General features: G+C 40.5%; 2 protein-coding genes across 11 annotated transcripts in view; one reads left to right on the forward strand and one right to left on the reverse strand.

Moving 5' to 3' along the window:
- OPA1 (OPA1 mitochondrial dynamin like GTPase) overlaps positions 1–11,184 on the reverse strand; it is a 52,302-nt gene extending 41,118 nt beyond the window's left edge. For 5 of the 10 annotated variants that reach the window (XM_051626105.1, XM_051626102.1, XM_051626101.1 and 2 more), the window contains exons 1-6: positions 11,050–11,184; positions 7,703–8,021; positions 7,291–7,387; positions 6,017–6,124; positions 4,771–4,824; positions 4,082–4,149 (exon numbers count right to left, since the gene is read on the reverse strand). In XM_051626105.1, the coding sequence (XP_051482065.1) occupies positions 4,082–4,149; positions 4,771–4,824; positions 6,017–6,124; positions 7,291–7,387; positions 7,703–8,021; positions 11,050–11,081 (678 nt within the window). In that variant the 5' untranslated portion in view covers positions 11,082–11,184. Of the gene's footprint in view, positions 1–4,081; positions 4,150–4,770; positions 4,825–6,016; positions 6,125–7,290; positions 7,388–7,702; positions 8,022–10,450; positions 10,524–11,049 lie in introns of those variants that run through there. The other 5 variants (XM_051626106.1, XM_051626104.1, XM_051626103.1 and 2 more) reach the window with 2 other exon arrangements.
- Positions 11,185–14,385: 3,201 nt separating this feature from the next.
- The window catches only part of LOC127387738 (probable cation-transporting ATPase 13A4), a 43,933-nt gene continuing 34,563 nt past the window's right edge, over positions 14,386–23,755 (forward strand). Inside the window, exons 1-2 of the mRNA XM_051626486.1 lie at positions 14,386–14,663; positions 22,457–22,630. Coding sequence (XP_051482446.1) covers positions 14,601–14,663; positions 22,457–22,630 — 237 coding nt within the window. The 5' untranslated portion in view covers positions 14,386–14,600. The remainder of the gene's footprint in view (positions 14,664–22,456; positions 22,631–23,755) is intronic.

A 23,755-nucleotide genomic window follows, 5' to 3' on the forward strand; every position in this document is an offset into this window, starting at 1 on the left:
TGTCAGCAATTTTTTTTTCCACAACTTAACCATGCATTTATTGCAAGAGTGTTTTGAACATCCTACATGAAGTTGTGCACAACAGCTAATAGGCTCAACTTTGTCAGAAACATAAAAGTTCCTATTTTGTTCTTATTCCCAGCAACACACAGATTATAGGAAGATGATTTTACCTGCTACTTAACTTTCTCAAACTAGGAGAAGCAAAATAGTTTCTAGAGCATAAAGGGAAATGCCCCTCCCCACTTCTGTTAACACACTGCAGTTTAAAATCATGCTGTCGTAATCCTTCCTGATCACTTCAAAACCCCTGCAACTCAATGCTTAGTCCTTTACTTTTTCAGCACTTCCATGAAGCTTAGTTTTCTGTTCTTCTCCCTCCACAAGAAATATTCTTCTAATTGTAACCCGTCTTTCAGAACTGACTTAGAGATATTAAGGCAGCACCTAGTTAATTTTTGTACCATTTCTGAGAATCTAGACAAAAGTATTAATGAACTATTTAAACATAGCTCTTTAAAAATTACATAAGCTAAGAAAAAACTAAATGAAATGAAAGGTTTAAAAAATGCAATTCAGAAATCAAACCAAACCTTGAAATAGAACTTTGGTGTAAGAATTTAAGACATCTACCATGAAGTTATACATTTGTTGCATGAAATACACACACAGGCATGTACACAGAAGGATAAACAACACAGGAGAGAATGGATAAAAGAAGAGAGATGATCAAATGACCATATAAACATTAACCATTGGTGATTTGTATAGTATTTCATGAACAATCTTCACCTTTGTATTTTACTGAACCACTTTAAGACTTAACACATTTCTATATTGCCAGACTAGCAAAGGCATTGGAGCTCTGTCAACAACTCATGCAAAACACAAGATTTAATTTCTGTACAGCAGCAAGGAGACTGCCTCACAGCTACACTTTGCATTAGAGGAACAATATTTTGCTATTTCACAAACAAGGAAACTCTCAATAGAACTTGACACAGCCCCTTTAAACATGATGCTATGGGTTAAGAAAACAGAAGAAAAGACAGTGAACAAAACATTGATTAGTAGGATTTAAAAAAAAAACAAGTTGTTTACAATCATATTATAATTATATAAAGATCATATTATAATAATATAAAAATAGGAATAACACTAGCTGAAAAACACACAGGCAGGCACAAGCCCTGCAAAGTCACCATGAGAATGTGGATACACAATAAATTGAAAAAGGCAAAACAAGTGCTGACATTGTTACTCCATTGGCTTTAAAAAAAAATACATATATTAAAAGTTAATACCCTGTACTTCAGTAGAGTATGACTCTTTAACTTGAAAGTTCCACAAGACTGAAGTGCTTGTGTCCCATTTTCATGAACAACCAAAACCCCATCTTTTTGCATGTCTTGACTCTTTTCACTATTTCTCACTGACTACAGTGAAACTCATGAGAAAAGCTGAGCCATAATTAGATCCTCACATGAAAAATAATTAAAAGCTGAGGGCTGTAAAGCAGTGAAATTATGAGGAAAGTAAAGAGATCAATTTCTAAAAATTTAAATAAATGGTACAATTTTATCCAGGTTACCTGTAACATGAAACTGGGAATTAAGTTGAGAATATAACAGAGCTCTGAATAGAAAAAAGTTATTGTGTAACTTGTAAGAAAGCAGAAAAACCCCACATAACGTGTTTTTGAAAAAGTAAGATCCACGTCAAGTGATATTCCTTTACTAAAGCCTCTTCTTCACTCTCCAGCAGTAGCTGTAGAATGACTGTGACATTCATTGCACCAACTGAAGGTGACCCTGTGCTGGCTGAGTGAGGTGCTGCCAAATCCTCACCCATTGGGTTCCTTGAGGCATGAGGTTTTATCCAAGTACCAAAGCCAGGGAAGGGACTGTATGGTTCATTCTGAAATATTTATCTGGCTTCTAAGTGCCAACTCAATACTTGAGTCATATTTTTCACACCCATAGCTTCAGTTATAGCCACTATAATTTTTCTTAAAAAACTGGGCTAAACTTTGGAATTTATTTGCTTTAATAGGAAGCTGAAACTCTTTAGGATTTTTATTTTTCAAGACAGACAATAGTATAAGTAACACTGCCATTTTCAGTGCAAGCCTGAACTCGTCCACACATAATATTTTACTACACTATAGCTTTTGTAACTATCTTTTCTCCTCTTTGTCTAAGAACAACATTTCTTTTTTAATTCAAGAAGATTTAAGTTTCATTTATTTAAACTACTTAACTGAAAAATGTAGTAATTTTAATTTAATTTTCTTTAAAAAAATTGTACTTTTTGTATTAAATGAGAGATTAGGGGAAAAACACACTAGCTGGCAAGAAACAGCACAGCCTGATTCAGTGTTCAGGACAATGTTCCTGCTCTCAAAGGTACCTTACAAACCAACTGGTTCCTCACAATGTACAGGAGTTTCCAGAGACCCAGCTGAGCACCATGCGCATTAACAGCTCTATAGAACTTTCCTCAAATGAGGAATTCCTCAATTTCTTTACCAATTACTAATCTTTACACAATGAAAAAAGGAAAACCACCTCACCAGACACATTTATGACCATGCTACATTACCTTCTATACCCATACAATCACAATTTTTAAACTAGTACTGGCTGGCAGTGGAAAGCACTGAATGAAAAAAGGCCATAAAACCCATTGTCTTGAAAATAGAATTTTACTTGCCAATAAACTGATTATGCTTTGTTAAGTATTCTTATGTGCCTTGTTCAGAATCTTATGACCAAAACTGATCATATCAATTAGCAAACCAACAGTTTCTAGCCATAACATATCTGAAATAATTGGAATAACAAAAAATTAGTAGACCAAATTTTCTAATTAATAATGATTTAATAGGGGCTGATATTTTACAAACCATAGCAGTTTTTTTTGACAAAATTAAATGCAGATGTCTCTGCATCCAAAAAAATTAAAAGATTAATATTATTAGTGATATTGCCAATATCAGTAAAACACTGTTAATTTAGCTGTCAAAGACAATGAACTGAGATGGCCACTTCTTCACAAACAAATAGCAAAGCATTTTTTGTTTTAAACAGTGAAACCTGTTCTAAGCAATCACTCAGGAGAAAACAAAATATATACAGACAACTTACTGACAAAGGGGAAAGAAAAAGCTAACTTAATTCTCATGTACAAATACAACACTGTTCTAAAGGGAAAAAAACAGTTATCAAGAGCGAGCTTTGTACAGGTTTCACTATATTTTGCCAGGCAGAATTAATGTAGAATAGATGTATACATGCCTGCATATACAGAAATGCCTTTTATGAAGTCCCAGTTATAGTTCAGACACTTTCAGTTGCAAAAATAAATATATAATAACTTACAAATTCCCCAATATATATATATATTGTTTTCCTTCCATTTTTGAAGAATAATGTTTAAAAATATACACAGTGAACAATATTACAATTTTGGAATTTAATAGAAAACAAAAGAAAATTAAAATTCACCTTATTTACTTCAAGGAAAAACCACTAAAACTTCTACTTATCAAAATACAGTAACATTTTTTTCCAGAAGACAATGTTGTATGTTTTAAATAAATAAAGTAAAAAGACAGACTGCTTTAAGAAATAAAAATTCTTTAATAAAGAAGAAATCCTTAAGGAAGAATCACAACTGTGCAAATGTCAGCAGACATGAGGTTGCAAGGAGAAATGCTTGAAAATAAGTATAAAAGGCTAAACCAACTTAAATAATAAGCTATAAGCTCAAGTGCTGAGAATATGCCCTGAAAATTTGCAAATCCACCTGAAATACCTAAAAGTGCGTTCATATTACAAACTCCTTTTCTTAAGAATGCAATTCCTAATGGTTTCTGTAACTGCCTTGTATTCTCTTGACACTAAAATGTTTATTATTATTGTAGTGGTTATATATTGAAAAAAAATGCATACTCAAGTAATTTTCAATGCTAATTTCTATTCAAGCTGATCAAATAAACATCTGCAACTAACAAATGAAGCACTTTAAAAAAAAATTACCTGCTGTCAAGACATTTTTAGCTTTGTAAGAGAGTAGTTACCTTCTTGTACTGTTTGTCATTGTCATATCCCTGGTCAGTAGCTCTGAATGCTGTTTCTCCTGGAGAACCTAGGATGTAATTACAGAAACTGGTTATAAAGTGCAAAAGGTACTGAAAAATTCTCAGACTACACCTATTACAAAGTTAATGTTTCAATCCCTATGAATTATTAAGTAATCTGTTGAATTCTAAATAATAAAAAAAATATTCACCTTAAGAAACTGGAAAAGAAATGAAGTGTAAAACTCCTTTGGAAATTTTATATCTAGTTTGCAACTCAAATTAGTTACATCACAAGGGAGCTTCAGTTAGACTATTAAAGTACTGAAAACACTGTAAAATGAATTATTTCTGATAGACATGAAAAAATAACTAATTCCACAGATATTACTGTAATAAGAAAAAAATTCTTTCCTATTGTAATGACACAGGTTTTCAACAAGGTCCTGCAAAGTGCCTGAAATAAAAAGCACCTACTAAGGACTGTGGCAAGGAAATAACTATTCATCTATTCATTCTCACAGAGGAGAATCAAAGTGGTTTTTTTAAATAGTTGGAAAGTATTTGTAATTCAATATTAAACTGCTATAAATGGATGCGTTTACATTGATATTAATTCCTCTTAGTAGTGTTTTAAAAGCTTGTTTTAAAGAGGCAGGTTAAGGGCAGTAAAAAGGGCTTTTACACACCTAACAACAGAAGTAGATCAGAAGCTCCTATGACATCACTAACCAAATTGTAACCTGTGAAGAGTCAGCAGAAGAGGGGAAATAAAAATTATAAATACAAAAAGCAAAACAAAGATAAGGGATCTTTGTCTCATTTGGAGGACCACTCAATCATAAATGGCAATTCTGCCCATGTATGACAAATAATAGGTGACATCTCATTGTACCAGTCAGTAACCCCACAATTTTAAACAGCCAAAATTTTAAATGTCCAAAATACATAGAAGGCTCTGCTGAACTTGATCCCTATTTAAGTGTTTACTGAGCTTGTAGGATTAAAAACTAGTTCCACCACTGCCAATATTTTAAGAAAATGAGAACACACTTCTTGTGCTCCCTGATAAGGAAATATTTTCAAACCCACTTAGAAGAATTACTATGAACACCTCACAGAAACAGTCTTTCACAAATACAAATGTACGTGGTTCAATAATCAAGATAGACATTAGGAATAATTTTGCACTTTATTACAAGAATGACAGGGTGAACTTTTGTGCTGTGCTCATTAGCAAGTCAGATATGATGATCAAATAAATAACTTTTAGTTTCAAAAATTCCACTAATCAGAAGTGTCTTATTTAAGCTTCCCAAAACCAGCAAGCCATTAAGTCTACTACTACGTGGACACACTGAGTAGACACACCATCCCTTGTCTTCTGTGAAGGATTTAGAACTCCTTCCTACTCCTTTGAAATGCAGCCCCTAAGCTAAATCTTCAAGCAAGTCCTTCTGGAGCTGTGTCCAGATGGAAAATATTGTTCAACCTAAAAGAATACCTTCGTTACAGATCTCTTATTCCACATGCCTGCAACATTTAGAACCATCACTCTTAATAATCCAACTCTTTTCTCCTGTAACAGCTGTGGTTACTGTTAGTGTCCACTGCCAGTGTCACCTTCTCCAAATTCCAGCTGGGCACATCAAGTCTCTACGACTCACTGAAGCAACCTGGCTTTTAAACTGTTTGTTTAGAGTTGGAGGTTTCTAGTCAATTTCACACTTTGGTTCTCTGTGCTTGCTACTGCAATTCTTGCTTTTAAAAAATGCATGACACTTACCTGCATCCATAACACTTTCAGATGAGATAGTCAATGAAAAGCTATTTTCAGGATCCGCTTTCTCCTAGTGTCTAAGGACATAACTGTAACCTCATCTGGTAATGGCTTATGTTTTCAAAATTAAAACTAAGCTGAAAAATTGTTCTCACCAAGAGAAATAAATCCTTTCAGTGAAGAGAGGATCTCTCCAATCTTGTCAAAGTCAGGCAGAAGTTTGGCAAGGTCATCTGCATCAGGAAGGGCCTGGATAATTTTTTCTAGGAAAACAGTACAACAGCTAATGAGTAGGGTTTTTACCTATTATTTTTGTGAACAAAAATGACTGTAAAACCTAGCAACTGTTTCAGGACACATTTATATATATATTTTTTTAAAAATAAAGAATTAAATACTTTCTTTTCACATGCACCTCCCCCATCAGTGTTGAGAAAGATTATCAGATATGAAAAACCAATTGCTTTTTAGACTTTGAACTTCCTGATAAGTTTGTTGCCTCAGTTGCTTTAAAACTGTCTAAAACTTTTTGCTGCTTCTCACCACATTTCATACATTATTCTCACAAACTTTGTAAAGATTTTTTTTAAAAATTAGACAACACTGTAACTGCAATCACCCCTTGCACATGTTCAGAAATGCTTATTTCTCAGTTTAAGAAATAAGTCAATTTTGTAATCCTTCAAAAAACTCAAAACTTAAAGTACTAAAAAAGTAGTGTCCACTAGCAACAAAAAGAAGAAAACATTTGTCTCAGTTATTCAATCTATGCAATGCTCATACATGTAGCAAAATCTTCATAAAGTCTTTTTTAAAAGAACACTATCTTACTACTTTGCATATGTAAGTAGTAACTCAGTGTATGTTTTTTAGGTTTCAATCTTTCATCTGAAAGGATGCAAAAAACCCCACTATAACCAAAATATACAGGAAAAAAATGTCAGTATTTTTTCCATTTCTTCTGTACCTTCAATGTAATTTTGTAGATAGGTAGGTACATTGTTCTGCATTTTCAATTGGTGTTTTACTCATATGTATCTTTTACTTTTTTTATTTATTTATTTACTTTTAAGTGTCATTCATAGAGAAAGAACTTTGTGGATAATAGTACCAAAACATGTGTAAGTCTCCTTAATCATGCTGCAACTCTCCTTTCAAGAATGGGATTATATGGTCATATGAAAGGACCAAGAACATTCTGAAATGGAAGAACAAATTATGGAATATCTATGCTACAGAACACTTAATTTCTTCCTGCAAAAACACGGATGCAAATGCCTTGGTAAGACACACCAAACCCTGGCAATGCAAGTTCACCCACATTACAGCTATCAAGATACTAGTGGAGAGAGGCACTGAGGATCTGTGCTCTTAGGTGTAAGTTTTTCACGTTAGTCTCTAGAGAGTAACATTTTAGCTTTGGTGATACCGAAGTCAATATATTCATCAAGCTCCCAAATGAAGTCAGGAACAATCCACTTATATTCATCGAGATCAGGCATCATGTCCTTCCACTGATCATATGTCTAATGGAAAAAGGAAAAAAATATAGTAAAAATAGGAAATGTATGAAGGATACAAGTAATCTATTAAAATGTAATACCTACATATAAACCACACTAACTTACCATCTTTTACATATAAATACTACTACTTGCATCTTTTTAAATCCTTACTAGTTCTCTAAACAACCTGTTTTCCATTAACTCCTTTTCATTGTCATTAGTTGACAAAAAAAAAAAAAGACATTGTCTTTTTATGGCTATACCAAGAACTATTGTTCTGAAGTACACAACAACAAAAAAGGCAACATGCATAAAATAGCTTCCACAGATAAATACCTTCTTAGCTGTATAACCACCACCAACAGCAGATCCCAAGATAAGATAGCGAATTCTGAGAAGCCTTGATGCCAGTCTAGCAAGCCAAAAGTTCCTGTGGAACTGGTACCCATATTTGACACTTAAAAGTTTTGTTTTGTGTAGGGGAAGACGATTAAGAGAAGAGAACAGCTGAATGGATATCCTTAGTGGAGGTCTTTGAAATTTTGAGCTTGGATAGCAGGGATGATGTATGCTTCGGGAAACCAGACACAAGCTTTGAAGTGATGATCTTCTTCTTATTCCATAGCTGCTCTTTGCTTGACTCCTGCAGATGACACTAAAAGAAAGAAATACAAACTCTAGGCAACCCGTTTCCTCAGTGCCCAGTTAACTCAATCACCTTTTTAGGAGCATTTCACATTACATTTTAGCTGATTACAGATAAATCAGCATAATTCTAAATGTACCATTTCCAGCTATCATTAGTATGCTACCAGGAAAACAAAAAGCTGTTAATGGGTGTAGCATTGCTGGTGATTACAGAAACAAAACCCTAAATACTGTTTATGAAGTCTGTTATGAATTAAATCTAACTTCTACACTGGATAAAGGCAAGTAACATGTCTGTGGTAAAACAGTCTTGGCAAACAGAAGCTAACAGTCCACAGAGGACCAAGATCAACCTGAAATATACAAGACAACTTGGAAGTTTGGCCTGTCTTGTTATTCAAAATAAACTTTTAGAGAACATTAAGTTTGTAGAGGATTTTCAAGCTTCAAAGAAACAATACACAGACAAAATTCCTTTGCAAAATATATTTGTCCTTTTTTAGTGAAGCAGATACTTCTGTGGGGTTGGTGACATCTTTCAGTTCCATTCACTCCAATTTTCTGTGGTTCTAGGACTACAGCATTACTGCTTTGTCTTAGGTCATGCAAAGACAAACTGGCTTCTGGAGCTGCACCTTGTTTGCTGAAGGCTTCAATGAAGCAATTCAGATTTATGCAAGATGGAAAGTTTCAGACTCTGAAAAGAGAGCTCAGCCATGAAAAGCGCATGGTGAAACACAGGAACATGATCAATCCTGCCAATGTTAGAACAAACACATAGGTCAGAGCAAAGCTCCTTGTGTACTAATTACACTATCTGAATGCTTCAACATCTTGAGGTGGCTTTGCTACTTTAGGGAAAAGACAACTTCTCTGGAAAAAACAATTTTTCTACCACTTTTTGGTCTCACCATCATATAAAAATGGTTAATGTTAAATAATTTACTGGGTGAAAAATGAGAGGTTACATTTCTTGAAATGAATGCTTGTACTTTGATGCATTTTTCAGGGTTTTCAAAATTATCAAGCAAATTTGCTCACAAAGAGAATACAAAAGCAAAACATGCTTCACACAGCGAAGAAGGCAAGTTATTCATCCCACAATCCCAAAGCATTTCAAATTAACAGATCTTAGGAAGAATAAATGAATCAAATGAAACTGAAAATATTACAGCATTTTCTGATCTCATGCTCCATAATCTACAGAGTTCTTTGCTTTGAGATTTTCTATGTACTAGAGATGACATTATCTATGATGGGCATATTCTTAACACCCAAAGGGAACTCCACTGAATTACAGAAGTCCTGAAGGGTATCCTCTTGCTGCTATAACTAAATTATCAGAAGCCTGTGCCTTTGCAATAACAAACTCAGTATCTAGAAAGGGGATAATAAGCAGGAGCAGAATAATCCTTAATGTTGTAACAAGTTTCTCCTCCTTGATGTGTAATTACAAGAGGCTCAGAAATTAACCACAGATAGTACCAATAAAAAGTGAAAGTGCCTGGACACTAGAAATGTTTCATTTCCCACTTTTGAAGACAGTTTTTTAAATCTGGGTGTGGAAAGCTTGTACAAGCAAGGTGGTGACTAGGCTTCTCTTTGATTTTGCAGTCACTACCATTACACAGATATTTCACATATCCAGCAGAGACTAAGAAATAGCACATACCCTGGCAGCCACTTCTCATTATTAAGTCTTCACCTAGGTTAAAGGCATTTTGTAATATTATGTAATTTCCTTCTCTGTAATTGTTCTTTTAAAACACCCTGTGCTTTATAGCATTCATTCTGTGTGTTTAAACCGAAGGAAAAACTCAGTTCCATCACAAACTGTTATGGTAAGAATTTGATCAACAATTGCCTTTTGAGTGCTGTCCCAGATTTGAAACCCTAGCTGCTTCAATTGCATATAAAAAAGATTTTTATTTATTTAAAAAACCCCTTATTACTCCACGACTAAGCTGAAACTTGTTTTCTCCTTTCTTCTCTTCTCCCACTGCTAAAAACTTCTGATGAATACCGACAAAAATAAATAAATAAGTCACCTTAAGGTCTTCACTGGAAAGTGCACTTAGACTGAAAGGGCACCAGAACAATGCTATTCAATAAAGTATTTAATTACTTCCAAGTTTAGAGCCCCCGTAAACCTGGTTTAACAACAGTAACAAAAAATTAGCCTTCCAGACATGAGCAGCTCTGCCTTTAGCACCTGCCTGATGACAGGCCTGCAGCCTCACTCCTGTTACACTGAGTTTATAGATCATGGAATCACAGAACGGTTCAGCTTGGAAGGGACCTTAAAGATCCCCAGCTTCCAAAAGATACCATGCATGACAAGAAAGCAGCCTGTTTGATAGCCAAGCATCACACCTGGAAGTCACACCTAACATTTTACACCTATTATTCCAGTTTAAGTGACAAAAAAATCCCCACCTGGGACAAATTTTTCTGTAAAAACACAGGTTTTGTCTTTACACATGACGACTGCAAAGCTTCTCTCTCAAACACAACCCAACAGAAAGCACTGGGGTATTTTCTTTCTCATTCCACGCCAGAAAAACAACTTATTTTTCCTACTGCTGCTCCCCAACCTGCCGAGGACACCGAGAAAGGCCCCGCTGGTCAATTTCACCGCTCCTGTCCGGAGTCCTGCGGGAGGGCCGGTGTCTGGGCACCAAGGGCAGGAATGGGGGAGACGCAGCTTCTTTCCGCACCGCACCCCCGGGGCCCAGGGGAGCTGAAGGGCGGGGAATTCCGCCTCCTTGGAAGCGGCAGCCCCAGCCCCGCAGGCCCCGGGCTCAGCCCTGCTCCCCCCCCAGCCCTCCCAGGACCCGCCGTGCCGCTCCGGCCTCCCCCGCGGGCCGTTCCCAGCCGTGCCCGGGGCCTGCGCAGCCGGGACGGGTGTTACCAGCGGCCCCGAGGCCGGCGGAGCGGAGGAAGAGCCGCGGCTCCGGCCGCTCAGCCCGCACGGCGGCCGCGCCCCCGGGGCCGGGCCCGCAGCGCCCGCCCTGACCCCGGCCCGCCCCGCTCACCAAGCCGCCGCCGCCGCCCGCGTCCGCCACATCGTGGCCGCCGGGAGGGCCCGGGAGGAGCCGCGGGCTCGGCAGCCGCGCCTGGCGCCCCGGCAAGGGCAGGGGCGGCCGCGGGTAACGGGGCTGCCGCCACTTCCGGGCACTGCGGCCCGTCCTGCCTGGCCCGCCTGGAAACCGCGCCTGCGAGCACAAGCGTTCCGGGCCGAGGGAGGGTTTTAGGGACGGATCGCCGCTGTCATGGCTGCGGGGGGGCCCCTCGGCCCGGGGGGGGGGGGCCCGGGCTTGTGCCTGCGCCTTCCTCGCCGCTCGGCTGCGGTTCCCGCGGGGTGCCCGGCGGTCGCTGCGCTGCGGAAGCGGACGGGAGGGCGGGTGTGAGCCGCGGGGCTGCGCCGGCAGGAGCCGGTGTCAGCGGGAGGTTTCCCGGGGCTGCGGCGGAGCTCGGTGCCCTTCCCGTGCTGGCGGCTCCCGGCGGGGCCTCGGGAGAGCGCAGCGGCTGAGCCGCCCCAGGCTGGCGCGGCCCGGGACAGCTCTGCCTTTCCGGGCCGCGCAGCCCTCCCTGCGGCAGGAGAGCTGCTCTGCCCCCGCGGGCGCAGAGGAGTTTCCTCCACTCTCATGTCTGAAAACTGCTGTCGTGACTTCCCTCGATCTTCTCTCCTTTAGATTCAATGGCCCCAAGTCCCTCTTCCGTGTTTCCTGGCTCCTTTGTCCCGCTTCTCCCGGCTGCCCTGGGGCTGCCGCCGGCCCCTGCACCGCGTCCCTCCCGGGGCGCGTCCCGAGCCGAGCGGGAGCAGGACCTGGGGCGTCTGACAGCGCGGACTTCTGCTCGTACAGGTCGAAATAAGCTGCACGAGGACGATGTAACACCTGAACGCGTTTCCAGGACTGAGATTAAAGTTGCAGGGATGACCTGGGATACACGGTTTTTGTCTCTTGCTTGCTTTTGTATTGATTCGTTTATTAATTTATAAATTTAGGGCGCTACCTTTATTTTAAATCTTACCTTTGCTTTTGTGTTTTAACTTTACCGGTTATTTTTATGATGTATTCTGGGGGTTTTAAGGCAAATTTCAATATAAAGGTAAGAATGAAGATGCTCCACGGGACGCGAGACAGAACTGTCCTTTACAAACTAATATATAATTATCACTTTGAACAGTAGAGGGCATCGTGTGACCGAAGGTGCCAATTCCCGATGTCTTAGAAGTGTTTTGTTTTTTTTTTCCAGGAGAAAGTGAAACTGCTTCAGAAAATTAACGAACCCCACCATTTTAATTGGTTCTGGATTAACAGATTTGGCTCGAATCTTATGACAGGTTGACAAGATGTGGAACTGAGGGATATTTTACAACTTAATTATTTTTTTAGTTCGTTTTCAGTTGTGAAGATATAAATCTCCCCAAGAAGGGTGTTCTACATGGGCAGAAACTGTCAGTATGATCTGGACTAAGCCTATGAATAATGAATGGAACGGATGACCCTTGGTTCTTCCCTGGAGACATGGGTACAGTGGGATACTTTGTATGCAGCTCATCTCTTTTCTCTGTGAAAGGGCAGCCAAGGATCCCTACTACACCCTAGTCTTTTACAGGCACTAGAAAGAGCAAGGCTGACATCTGGGGAAGCAATAACAGCTGACCAGGCAGAAAAGGTGTGTATGGCAATCTTGGTGTCCACTTCTGGCACCTCCCAAAATAATGAGTCATTTCCCAAATCATCATCCTGCCTCGGAAAAGATACCTTTGCACTTGTTTCCTTGCTTCCAGAAAGCAATACTTGGTTTTTACATATTAGAATAGCCATGCTTGGAATGGAACTCTGAGATCACTGAGTCCAAACAAAAAAAAACCCCTCCAGAACCCCAACCAAACAAAACCCAACCAAGCAAGCAAAAAAAACCATGATCAAGTTTATAAGAGATAGACTTTACTGCACTCTTTCTTTTTAATTTTTAATTGAAAACGGTGATTCTTGTATAATGACTGGAGTTCCTGCATCTTAGAAGAACAAAATGAAGAGCTGAGAGGCCCAAGGGTAGCCTCAGAGTTGCAGTGGAGGGAAGGAAGGTGTAACAATGAAGCTGGAGTATGGAGAGCACCTTTTTCCCCATCCATCTTGTTCCAACAAATCCCCAGTCACACATCTTAGTAGTTACAGCCTTTTCTGTCCTGCCTCTGGATTGGGTTCATTTTGAAAGTGTTCTGGGTATCAATACCAAACAACTTAGCTCCAAATCAAACCGCTTGTCCCCAACATTTTACATGCATATTTGTCCCTGTGCTGTGCACACAGGCACATCTGGTTTGCAGGTCTGTGCCTTCCTCATGTGTTTAGCAATGGACACCTTTTATTGTGTTATTTGACCTAGCTCCCCCATTTTCTCTTCTCTGTTCACTGCATTTCTTCCATTTCAGTTTCTCTGAGCCTGTCCACTGCAGGAGAGGCAGTGGGTTTTCCTGGTAGTTGAGATATCTGGGACTTGTACGAGTCCATGCCACATGGAAGAAAAATGCCAATGAGTAGGACCTAACTTGGCACCTCTTCATCTGTTTCAGTCACCCTAGAAATACTATTTTAGTTTCCTTAACATGTTTGCTGGAAGAGCAGGTTTACCTTTCCTGACCTCATTCCTAAAATATGTGGTGTGTAACTTCTTAAAAAGTAGCAAAGGACAAGGAAATAATAATGAGAATGAATCACAAGACTAATAAACTAATGCAGCTTGACTAGCGAAAAAAAAAGGAGGCGTTCAAACCCTCAGTGCTGTTTTTCTGCCAGCTTCCTTTTGGCCCTGATTTGGAGGTCAGAAGCACTTGTATCCAGCTTGCTGACATCAGTTGTGAGCTCAGTTTTTTCACGGGAGTGAGTAAGTAACATCTGTGATGTTTGCCAAGGCTATATGGTGAGGTCAGAAGACATTATGTGGTTATATTCCTAATAATGAATAAAAATACTGGTTACAGATCCTACATGGCTGGATCCTGACACACAGTCAGTGCGTAAATCCACCTGCACAAACTGGGCCCCCTGGTTACAACACCAGAGCCTGAGTTTTTCTCCAAGGCATATGTGGGGATTACAGCTGGACGCTCAGTTCAGGCTGGTTGCTAAGAGTGTTAACAACAGCAATGCCTATTCTCCTTCTCATTTGGACACACTCCTGGTCTCCAGTGATTCTGTAATCTCTTGGAGAACAATAATCCCCTCTTGCCCTCTTCTGAAAGTTGCATGCCAGCAGCACTTGCTTGCACCTGTCAGAGTTATGACCCAGAGTCCTATTGTGGCAAACACTTGCAAGATCTACCTATCTTTCCTTGTCTTTGAGTGAATTTTGCGTGTACCCTCACAGTTGCCAAACTCCAGCAACAGAATGAAAGGAGGAGGAATGAATGTTACCTGCTAACCCCACAGGGAGGGAGGAGCTCCACTCTTCAAACATCAGCAGTTATAAGGAAGGTGTGTACTTGGAGCACTTCCTCAATGTGGCAGTTCAAGCACACAACGCTGAAGACCTGTCCTGAAGGTGCTGTAGAAAGTCTCCTGAGGGTCATTTCATGGGGGAAAATCCTGCCAAGAACCATTATGCACAGCTTAACCAGGGAGAAGAGAATGAGATGGTGAGTTATATCTCTGTCTAGGTCTTTCTCAACTTGAAGCAGCAGATGGCACATGTTCTGTAATAAAATGCTACAGTCTGTAATTTAGTTATGGATAGTGGGGGTGTTCCCATTGAAGAAACAGTTAGAAAAAGGTTTAATTTTCTTTAGGCAGAAAGAAAAAAAAGTTGTGTGTGTCCACTGGATGTAACTGTTTATCTCCTCCAACAGGGGATGGCTTGACAGATTATTGATGTGGCATTATAAATCTAGGTGGAGGTGTTTTTATATGAGCTTGAGGGATGGATCAGAGCAGTGTTTCTAGCCATTTGACGACTGAGTTTCTCAGTTCAGCTCTAGTTACCTGAGGCCTGGGAACCCTGGCTTTCTTTGGAACAAAAAACCACATATGTTTGTTCACATTATTATTATCAAATGCAGTCTGTTGGATTGGCAGCATTATTCCAACCTGAGCACCTGTATGAAGCTAGATTTCTAAATTCAGAACTACCATATTTCTTTCCACAGTTCCCCAGGGAGGAGCATGTTTACATGCCTTTTGTAACAAGTGAAAATAAGTCCTATGTTTATATGCAATATCTGACCTACTGCATGACACTTCTCTTAAGCAGTAAGCCCAGTGCACAGCTGTAGAACATTCAGTGCTTCTTAGCTGCTTTGGCACTACTGTGTGTTACGGATCAGCTATTTGTCACGTGCCTTCTGTCTGTTAAACAGATTCTGCTGGAGATGTCAGCCCCACCGTGCAGCTGCACAGCAGCAGCTCTCTTGCATGTCTGGTAGATGCACTGCTTCTCAAAATCCCTCTGCTGCAGAGGGCCTGGAGCTCTGCTGTCAGCGTGTGTAGGGTTTCCGGGTGTACAACAGCCCCAGCTAATGAAATGGGGTAGCTTATGAGATGGCATGTTCACTTCCAGAAATCCTGGAGAAATCTTCAAAATCTATTCACCAAGAATTCTACTTTTGTGAAGAAGAGACCTTGTCATGGAAAACCACGGACTCGTGTTATCCCTAGACAGAAACACAGATTTTCGGTCAGCTCTTTGCCATCCAGGGAAGGGGAAATGCCGTATTTTTGCACAATGCAAACCTGTCTAATCTGGGATGTGCTGCAGAAGGCAGTGCAGTCCCACCCAGCAGCAGGGCCCGCGCACCGCGGGGCTCGGGCAGCGGTGCGGGATGAGCGCCCGGTCCAGCCCTGCCGGCAGCGCCCGCTCCTGGCTCTAGCCCTGGTGCTGATGGGCCGCTGCTCCCCAGCTCCACACGGCCCCTGGTTCTGGGTCGGTGCTCCATCCTGTCCCTGTCCTTCCAGCACCAGAAACGCCCTCTGATTCTGTCCCCACTAGTGGCGCTGTTTCTAGCAACGCCAGAACAGCCTGAGCTAATCCGGACTGCCTGGTGCTGTGCGGAGCGACACTGTTGTACCCTGCCTGTCCAATTCCAGCTGTGCACTACAGAGGCCCCCAAGTTGCCCTTGCATTGAATCAGCTATCCCAGTAGTGTTCTTGTTTCTCACCAGTATCATACTGAGCACATGTGCTGTGAGTTCAGTACTCGGGGATCTGTGCAGGGAATCCAAGGTTTTCTGTGCTCAGCTGGTGTCTGTGAAGTGCTGAGCCAATCTGCCCTGTGGATCCGGGGAGGCTGGCACTTGTCCTGTGCCTGCAACGGGTGTGAGCAGTGCTCATTCACCTGGGGTGCTCCTTCTGAATGGAAACCACAGGAAAATATTGATAAAGAATTGAGTAGTAGGTGCAACTAAAACGGTAGCCAAATTGTTCTAGATTTGGTAGGAATGTCTGTGTCTTTGTAGCATATATGTAAGAGAGAGAGAAAAAGGTTGAAAGTATGAGAGGAAGATATCTGTGAGTGTGTAAGAGGATGAGGAAGAAAGGAAGAAACCAATGTGTTTATAGAAAGAGAGAACAGCTAGTGTGCATATTTGAGTGAAAGAGAAAAAGAAAGTATGTAGCTGAGGGACATTGTGAAGAAAGTGACAAAGATGGCTGTGTTTAAGCAGAGAAGAAAGAGTACATGGGGTAAAAGAGAATTAAGTGCAGACATTCTTTGCTACAATCATACACTTTAAATTATTGGCAGCCACAGCAAGTAGCACTGACATATAATGTCTCAGTGGCCCTGTACATTTTTTTTTTATTTGAAAAATATTTTTGAACATTATTTTTAACAGCCAGTTTAATCCTCCTGAACCAAACTATTACCAAGCAGTTCTTGACTCCTCAAACAAGATCATATCACATGATGTAATAATATTACAGCTGACATTATACAGGTGCCAGTTCTTCCAGAGTGAAATAGTTCAAGTAATTTTGAAAGCATGCAAGTAGTTAATTTGGCCTCTGAACATGCAATGCTTTCCTGTGTTGAACTACCTGTCCATTCTGCTGAGGGAAGTTGGGGAGCTCTAATGAGAAGAAATACTTCTAAGTTTTCTTCAGGGTTTCCATTTCTTGGTACAGCTGAGATGCTAGATAAGTCTTATATTTAAGAATAGTTACTCTAACTTAGGAAATCTACTCTAGGTCATATACTATACCCAAGGATATGTCCCTGTGTACATCTTCAGGATTACTTTACATGGCTGGAGCACATTTGCTCGAATGAGAGTTCACTCTCCTGATGCCCAGCAAAAACTTAGTGATGTATATGAAGAACATGAGATGATAATCTCTCTCTTCATAACTATTTGTAGTACAAGAAAGATCTCAGCAGTGTGAGAAAGAACTCAGCAGCTTGCCTCAGAGAGAGCTAAGAAGTATGGTAATAAGAAGGGATTTATTTTAGGAATTAGCTTGCTGGGTTTTGTTTTTTCTTTGTTTGTTTGTTTTTTCCTTCAGAAAGATCTGCTTTGTGGTGGTTTTGAGAATAAACAATTGTTGGTGGAATAAGAAGAGTGGGAAAAACACAGTTTTATGCCTTCTGCCAGTTTGATGCTCCTCTCTGTACAGTTTGGGGCTAATTCCCTTTGCACAAACCCTAAAGAGCAAACTATGTCTTGCAGTGCAAAAGATTGTGATAGACTTTGACAGGCTGCTGCTTCAGGAAAGATTTGCTTAAACATGTGTTCCTCAATTGCTTATGTCTGAAGGAATGGGACAACTGCAGTCAGTCAGCTGGTGAACCCCAGTTTGCCACTGTATATTGACATGTCTTCTTCTTTGGGATCCCAAAAATTCTGAAAAGAATCTGATCCAGGAATTTTATATATGTCAGACTTTGAAAAATATAACTCTTAAAATTAAGATAGAATATGAGAGGCACAACCTTGTTCCTCATTAAACAATAGTGAATGTTGCTACTGGCTTCAGAGGGAACAGAAACAAGCCTCTGATGAAACAGGTTCTGATTGGTAAGAATGAGAATCAGTTATTAAATTCCTTGTGGATCTTAACCAGTCTTTCAAGTCTAATCCTATTATATGTTGTTATAGCAACAGGTTATTTGTTATAGGGTACCAGGTGTTTGGGTTGCCAGAAATATGATAGTCCACAGCCACTCTTTAGGCTCCTTATTGGTAGCTAGAGGCCTTGTTTTCATCAAAGACAAGGATGCCTGAACTTGTTTGACTTCTTCGTTTAAATTCTGCTATGCAGATGACCTGGCAGTTACAGGCAATTTTTCTTTTAAGCATAAGTAACAAGGACTTGCTGGACACTAGAGCAAATAAGCCCTTGAGTGCTAGCTTTGTATGATTGTAAAAGCAGCTAAGAACCTTTCTTGGAATAAGCACATTTTCTGCCAACTGAGCAGGTCTGGCAGCTTTTTCTATCCAATAATCCATAGCCCTTCCCTAGACCCTTCACTCACAAGTTAAACCATTTTGGTTTAGTCAGTCTTCTGACTGTTGGCAGTCTCAAGGGAAAGAGGATGTCAACAGATGAGGAAACAAAGTTTCCCAATACACTACAATTTATTAAGAATTATTCTACAGAGATGAGCCCTGCATAGCAGCCTTTTTTTGTAGACAGTGCTAACTCCTGCGAGATGATGAAAACCCCTTTGGAGTCTTACAGATAGCTAATGTTAGCTTTGTTTTCTACCATCCACCACTCTCAAGAGCCCAGGTTATTTGACTGTGCAATGTTATACGTGCAAAATGCACATGCTGAGACTTTAGAACCTGCTCACAGAGTAGAAAAGTTGTCACAGTCCAAATCTGTATTCAGCACAGCCTCTTTGTGCAATGAAATATAACTCTCCAAAAGTTATTACCTTTTCCTTAACAACATAAGCCAACCTGACATATATTCTTACTGGTGACAACACTAGGCTTTCTGCCAGCCCTGGAAGTATCATTTTCCACAGTGGACATGCATTTGCTTGGAGATCTTTGTAGTAAAGACCTAGTGAATCCTTAGTAATGTTGAAGAACTTACAAACTCCGGTTACTGTAAGACATTCATGTGGTTAGATAAACCTGCTGAGAATCCTGCATCGTGTGTGTGCCTGTTCTCCCTTTCTACATGCACATTGTGGATACCTCTGTTGTGGGTCTAATATTAATTCACCTTTTTTTTTTTGGAGAAGACAATGGTTTTGATAATTTTTCTAAATAATTCCACTGTTGACTTACTTGACAAGTGAGAAGTGTTTGTACTACTACTGTTTCTTTTTCAACAAGGAGTTATTTACATACTGAATGTTTTTTTATTCATTTCTATAGTCCTTCCAGCTGAAGGCACAGGGTCAGGAAAAACACTTCAACCTCACAGAACATTGTATTCTGAAGTTAAGTATTAGAAGGTTCTAGCCTAGGTAACTTTAGCTCAGGTTAGATTTCAACCTCAGTCTATTCCCTGCCTAGCTTTACTTCTGAGTGGTGTGGCCCAGTTAACCTGCTCCAGACATTTCCAAACCACAGGAAATTCTTTGCTTTGGCTTTAGATTCCTGCACAGACATACAGATATAAAAAAGAAGGTAACAGCTGATGTTTATTCTTTCCCAGCTCACTCCTTGAAGAGCTCCTGAACACCTACATTCAAATATGTCGTGTTCATCAACACAAACCAATGAAATGGAACCACCTGTGTTCATAGGGCAGAATGTGCACTGGGTCAGAACAGCTCAAGGGTATTTATTTATCTATCTGTCTGTCTGTCTGTCTGTCTGTCTATCTATCTATCTATCTATCTATCTATCTATCTATCTATCCATCCATCCATCCATCCATCCATCCATCCATCCATCCATCCATCCATCAAAAGGTCTCTTGTGAGAAGCAACAAGATCCAGCAGACAAAGTAGTGGATCTTTTAAGAGAATGGCCCTTTTTTTTCCCAGCTGAGCTCTTCTCCTTGTCTTCCTCTCTCCTAGTTTTCAAGATGAGGAATACTGATGCATGCTTATTTTTGGGAAGTGTCTTGAGATCTAAGGAATCAAACCATTTTTTGAGGGAGAACTGGAAAACAAAGGCCTGAGAACATATGCAGGTAGGGGGACCCAGGTACATATTTTGATAAATAGATGCATGATTTCCCAGGCAGAGAAAGTCAGAGTATGCCCTAGCTCTATGATTATGTTATCAGGCTTGGAAAATCATTCAGCATTTCAGCAGAGAAGAACACTGCCAACAAAAGATGATCCCAAATGACTGCCAAGCACATGCCAAGTGCCCACCCTCTCCCTCCTTAATTGCATTAACCACAGCCTTACTGACTTCTCAGACACTGGGTGTGAGGCACAAAAGCTGGAAATTAAAGGAATGATTCACTGACAGAAGCAAGATGCACATGGCAGCAATCTCATTTTTCCCCACCCTGATTTTCATGCCCATCCCAATTTGAAAATATTATTCTAGTTATTCTGGGTCCATCCATTTACTGGAGGGAGTTTGAAGGCACGTTCTTTTAACAGTTCTTCCCTTAGGCATCTCTGCCTCCTTGGGAGTCCCTTTGCCTTGCTGACAAGTTGTAAAGTCTGGATTCAAGCATCTGGATCTTGCAATGAAGGCCATTGCTGTGAACAGTAAATTCACATCATTCTATGTACTACTCTGAGTGCTGGTAATACTTTTGTAACCTTTTTGTTAAGTATACAACTAGACAGAAGCAAATGGAGAGCACTTCACCGTTCATAGGAGCGTGTGAATATTAATAGCACATGACTGTCACATCAACTACCTATGAGTAACCTTGCCTATCTGCCATCCTCTGTGAGCTTCCTTCTATCTGCTGAAGAGTTGACTTATTTTCTTGGGCTGCCCAGAGATTATAGAAGCCTTTAAAAGTGCTGAGTGTGTGCATGTCAACGTGGTATAACCAGGTCCTGTGCAATGCAGGCCCCTTCACTGTGTCCCCTCAGTTGCCAGTTTCTTCCCTTTAGAAAACCCATGGAGATTACCTAGGTAGATCAAGTCTGTCTTTTGGGGAATGACATTGAGCTGAGGCAGCATGTGGAACCATTGGGCAGGGCCTGTATTTCGCATAACAAGCAAAGACACCAGCACAGAACCAGGAATTATGCATTACTCAACCTTCCAATTACGTTGCCTTTTCTTCTCACCTTAGGAATGGATCTTGCAATATCTGCGGCTGTAGATATCTGATCTTCAGAAGCAGATTGCACAATTGCTTGTGGATGTACTAGGAAGAAGGAGATTGAGGAATCTTAACCCTTATGTTAGCAAATTCTCCTGGTTACCTGATGTAATTTCAGCCATGCAATCTCCTACCTTAGATCAGGGCTGGGTTTCTGTATTCACTGTGTACATTTCATTTCACCTTTACCAAGTCCTTGCTAGCACTGCTGAGAGGGAGTCTGGCCATGGTACCAAGACCTGGCAGCTCTTCAACTGTAATGCTGACAGTCACCCCTTTGAAGTTTTGGGCAAGTCACCTTCCCTCACTGTAACCATTTCCCCAGCTTTAAAAGTGGAATAATAATACCTACTCACACAGCTACAGTGAGTAGCTTCCTTTGGTCCTCTGAATATGTAAAGCATTCTGCAAGTGTTCATTAGTTGTTCTTACTAACAACTATTATTATTATTTTAGATTGTTAGGACAAAACACATTAGCAAGGTCCAAAATGCTCATACTGGAGCAATCATGGAAGATGGTCACAGCCCTACAAAGGCCAACTCTGTGCCATGTTGTGCAAAGCAGCTCCAGCTGGTGCAGCCACGCAGTGTAATTTGTACCATTAGCCAAGTCTCTAAAGTGTAGGTGCATTAATGAAGCCTCACTGCTATGGCTGGACAGCAGTAGTGTTTCTGACTCTGAAGCAGGCCCTGTCTCAGCTGCAGTTCTGCACCAATCAGCATCCTCTAGTGCAGACAGACTCCAGTTGTTCAGCTGTCTCACCCAGGGGCTTTAAAAAAGCTGCCCAGGTAAATTTGTGTTACTAACTTGGGCCTAAACGCTGGGGCTTCTATATTTTTATATAATTCCAGAACATGCCCACACATACATTGTCTCATGCTGAGTTTCACAACTACATACAATTATTTTGAGGTTTGGTCAGCAATCCAGATTTTGCAAAGTTGGATGAAAACTTCAGTGGAACATGCAAAATTTTTTCTAGCAGGTTTTAGGACACATAAAGAAGCAAATACAAGTTCCATGACTTGATTTTTCACAGTACCACACCAAATAGTACCTATGGGAGAGCAGTGGATGATGGAAAAATGTAGTATTCCAGGTGTTTCATTAAGACAAATACTAATGATTTTTTTCCTTCAGTCACCAGCCTATCTTTTCAATAGACTTGGGTGCCCCGATGAACAACCAGGGTCAAACTTGTTATCAAAGAAAGCTTTCTCTTTGTGGTACAGGAGATATTTGGCTACAAAACCCAAGGCTGGAGGAGGGTCCTGTGCATTGCTGGATACATCTTGTCCTGCGGAGCTTTGCTGCTGCTGTTTTACTGGAAGCCAGAGTGGGACGTGTGGGCAAACTGCATCCGCTGCAGCTTGGAGGAAGCGGACATTGTTCTGCTCCGAACAACAGTAGGTGCCTACTTTAATCTTTAAATTAGTCCCTAGTATGTAGTTAACTGGAAGATCAGTTAATTGGAAGGAATCCAGTTAGCTGAAGTCTCTTACATTGCTGATTTCCTGCAATAATATCCCATGTTTACCATGATTGATCTAAAGAACTTCAAAGTATTCCACAAACTATGCGTAAGATGATGATTGGAATGGAGTGTAACAGCTGATTAGACAAGGTGAAAGAAATTGGGGTGAAAAACTTCTAGTATCTGTGGTTTCCAGACTGTCTTACTTGCTCTCAATCCTTCCTCCTCCCTTCCACTATCTGTGTGCTTTTTACATTGTATATCTATGCTCCAGATTCTAAAGCTTCTGTTTCGTGGGCAGCATCCAGCAGACCCTTTTTCCCTGACTTTGGTGTCCTTCTCTGCCAAAATCTGACCAGTGGGCCAAACCAAAGATTTGTCTAGCTCTGCCGCCAGCAGTGTCCAGCAGTGCATGATGAGGGGGCAGTACAAGGAAGAAGGCAAACTTAGACTGCTTGTTTTCTTGGATGTATATGTCCTTCTTCCATCAGCACTTCTGCATGTCCAACCAGCCCATGATCCAGCAGTCGATGCTTTCAGGACTGTTACATTTCACTAGTAGTTTCCTATTACAGATTTCTATCTGTTGAGAACTGTACTCAAGCACTGCAACATGCACAAACCCTCATTTCATTTCATGCAAGTTCCTGCAATACTGAAAGAAGGAAAGTGAGATTTGGCTCTGAATCCCAACTGAGCCCAGATATTCCAGAAGCTGGCAGGGTCAGATAACTTCTAGAAGTTTGATTTGTTCTGCTTCATAGATTCCTGAGCAATGGTGTTTGCAAAATGTGCAATTGCAAAATGGATCACTTGCTACCACTGTACTTGAGCTGCCTTCTTAAATGAGTAGAGCAGCAAGTAGTTAAAATATTGGGTTTTTAAAATAATAAATCTGCCTGTTGAGTATTTGATACTGGAACATTCTGCATCTTAATAGGCTGGGGGTATGTGTATATATATATATATTTTTTTTTTTTTTTTAAAGCATATTAGGTTTAATCTCCCTTTTTAATCTTCAGTTCAGTTTGTGTTTTTAATTACTTATTCTTGTGTG

This window comes from Apus apus, chromosome 8, assembly GCF_020740795.1.
Source record: "Apus apus isolate bApuApu2 chromosome 8, bApuApu2.pri.cur, whole genome shotgun sequence".
Taxonomy (NCBI): domain Eukaryota; kingdom Metazoa; phylum Chordata; class Aves; order Apodiformes; family Apodidae; genus Apus; species Apus apus.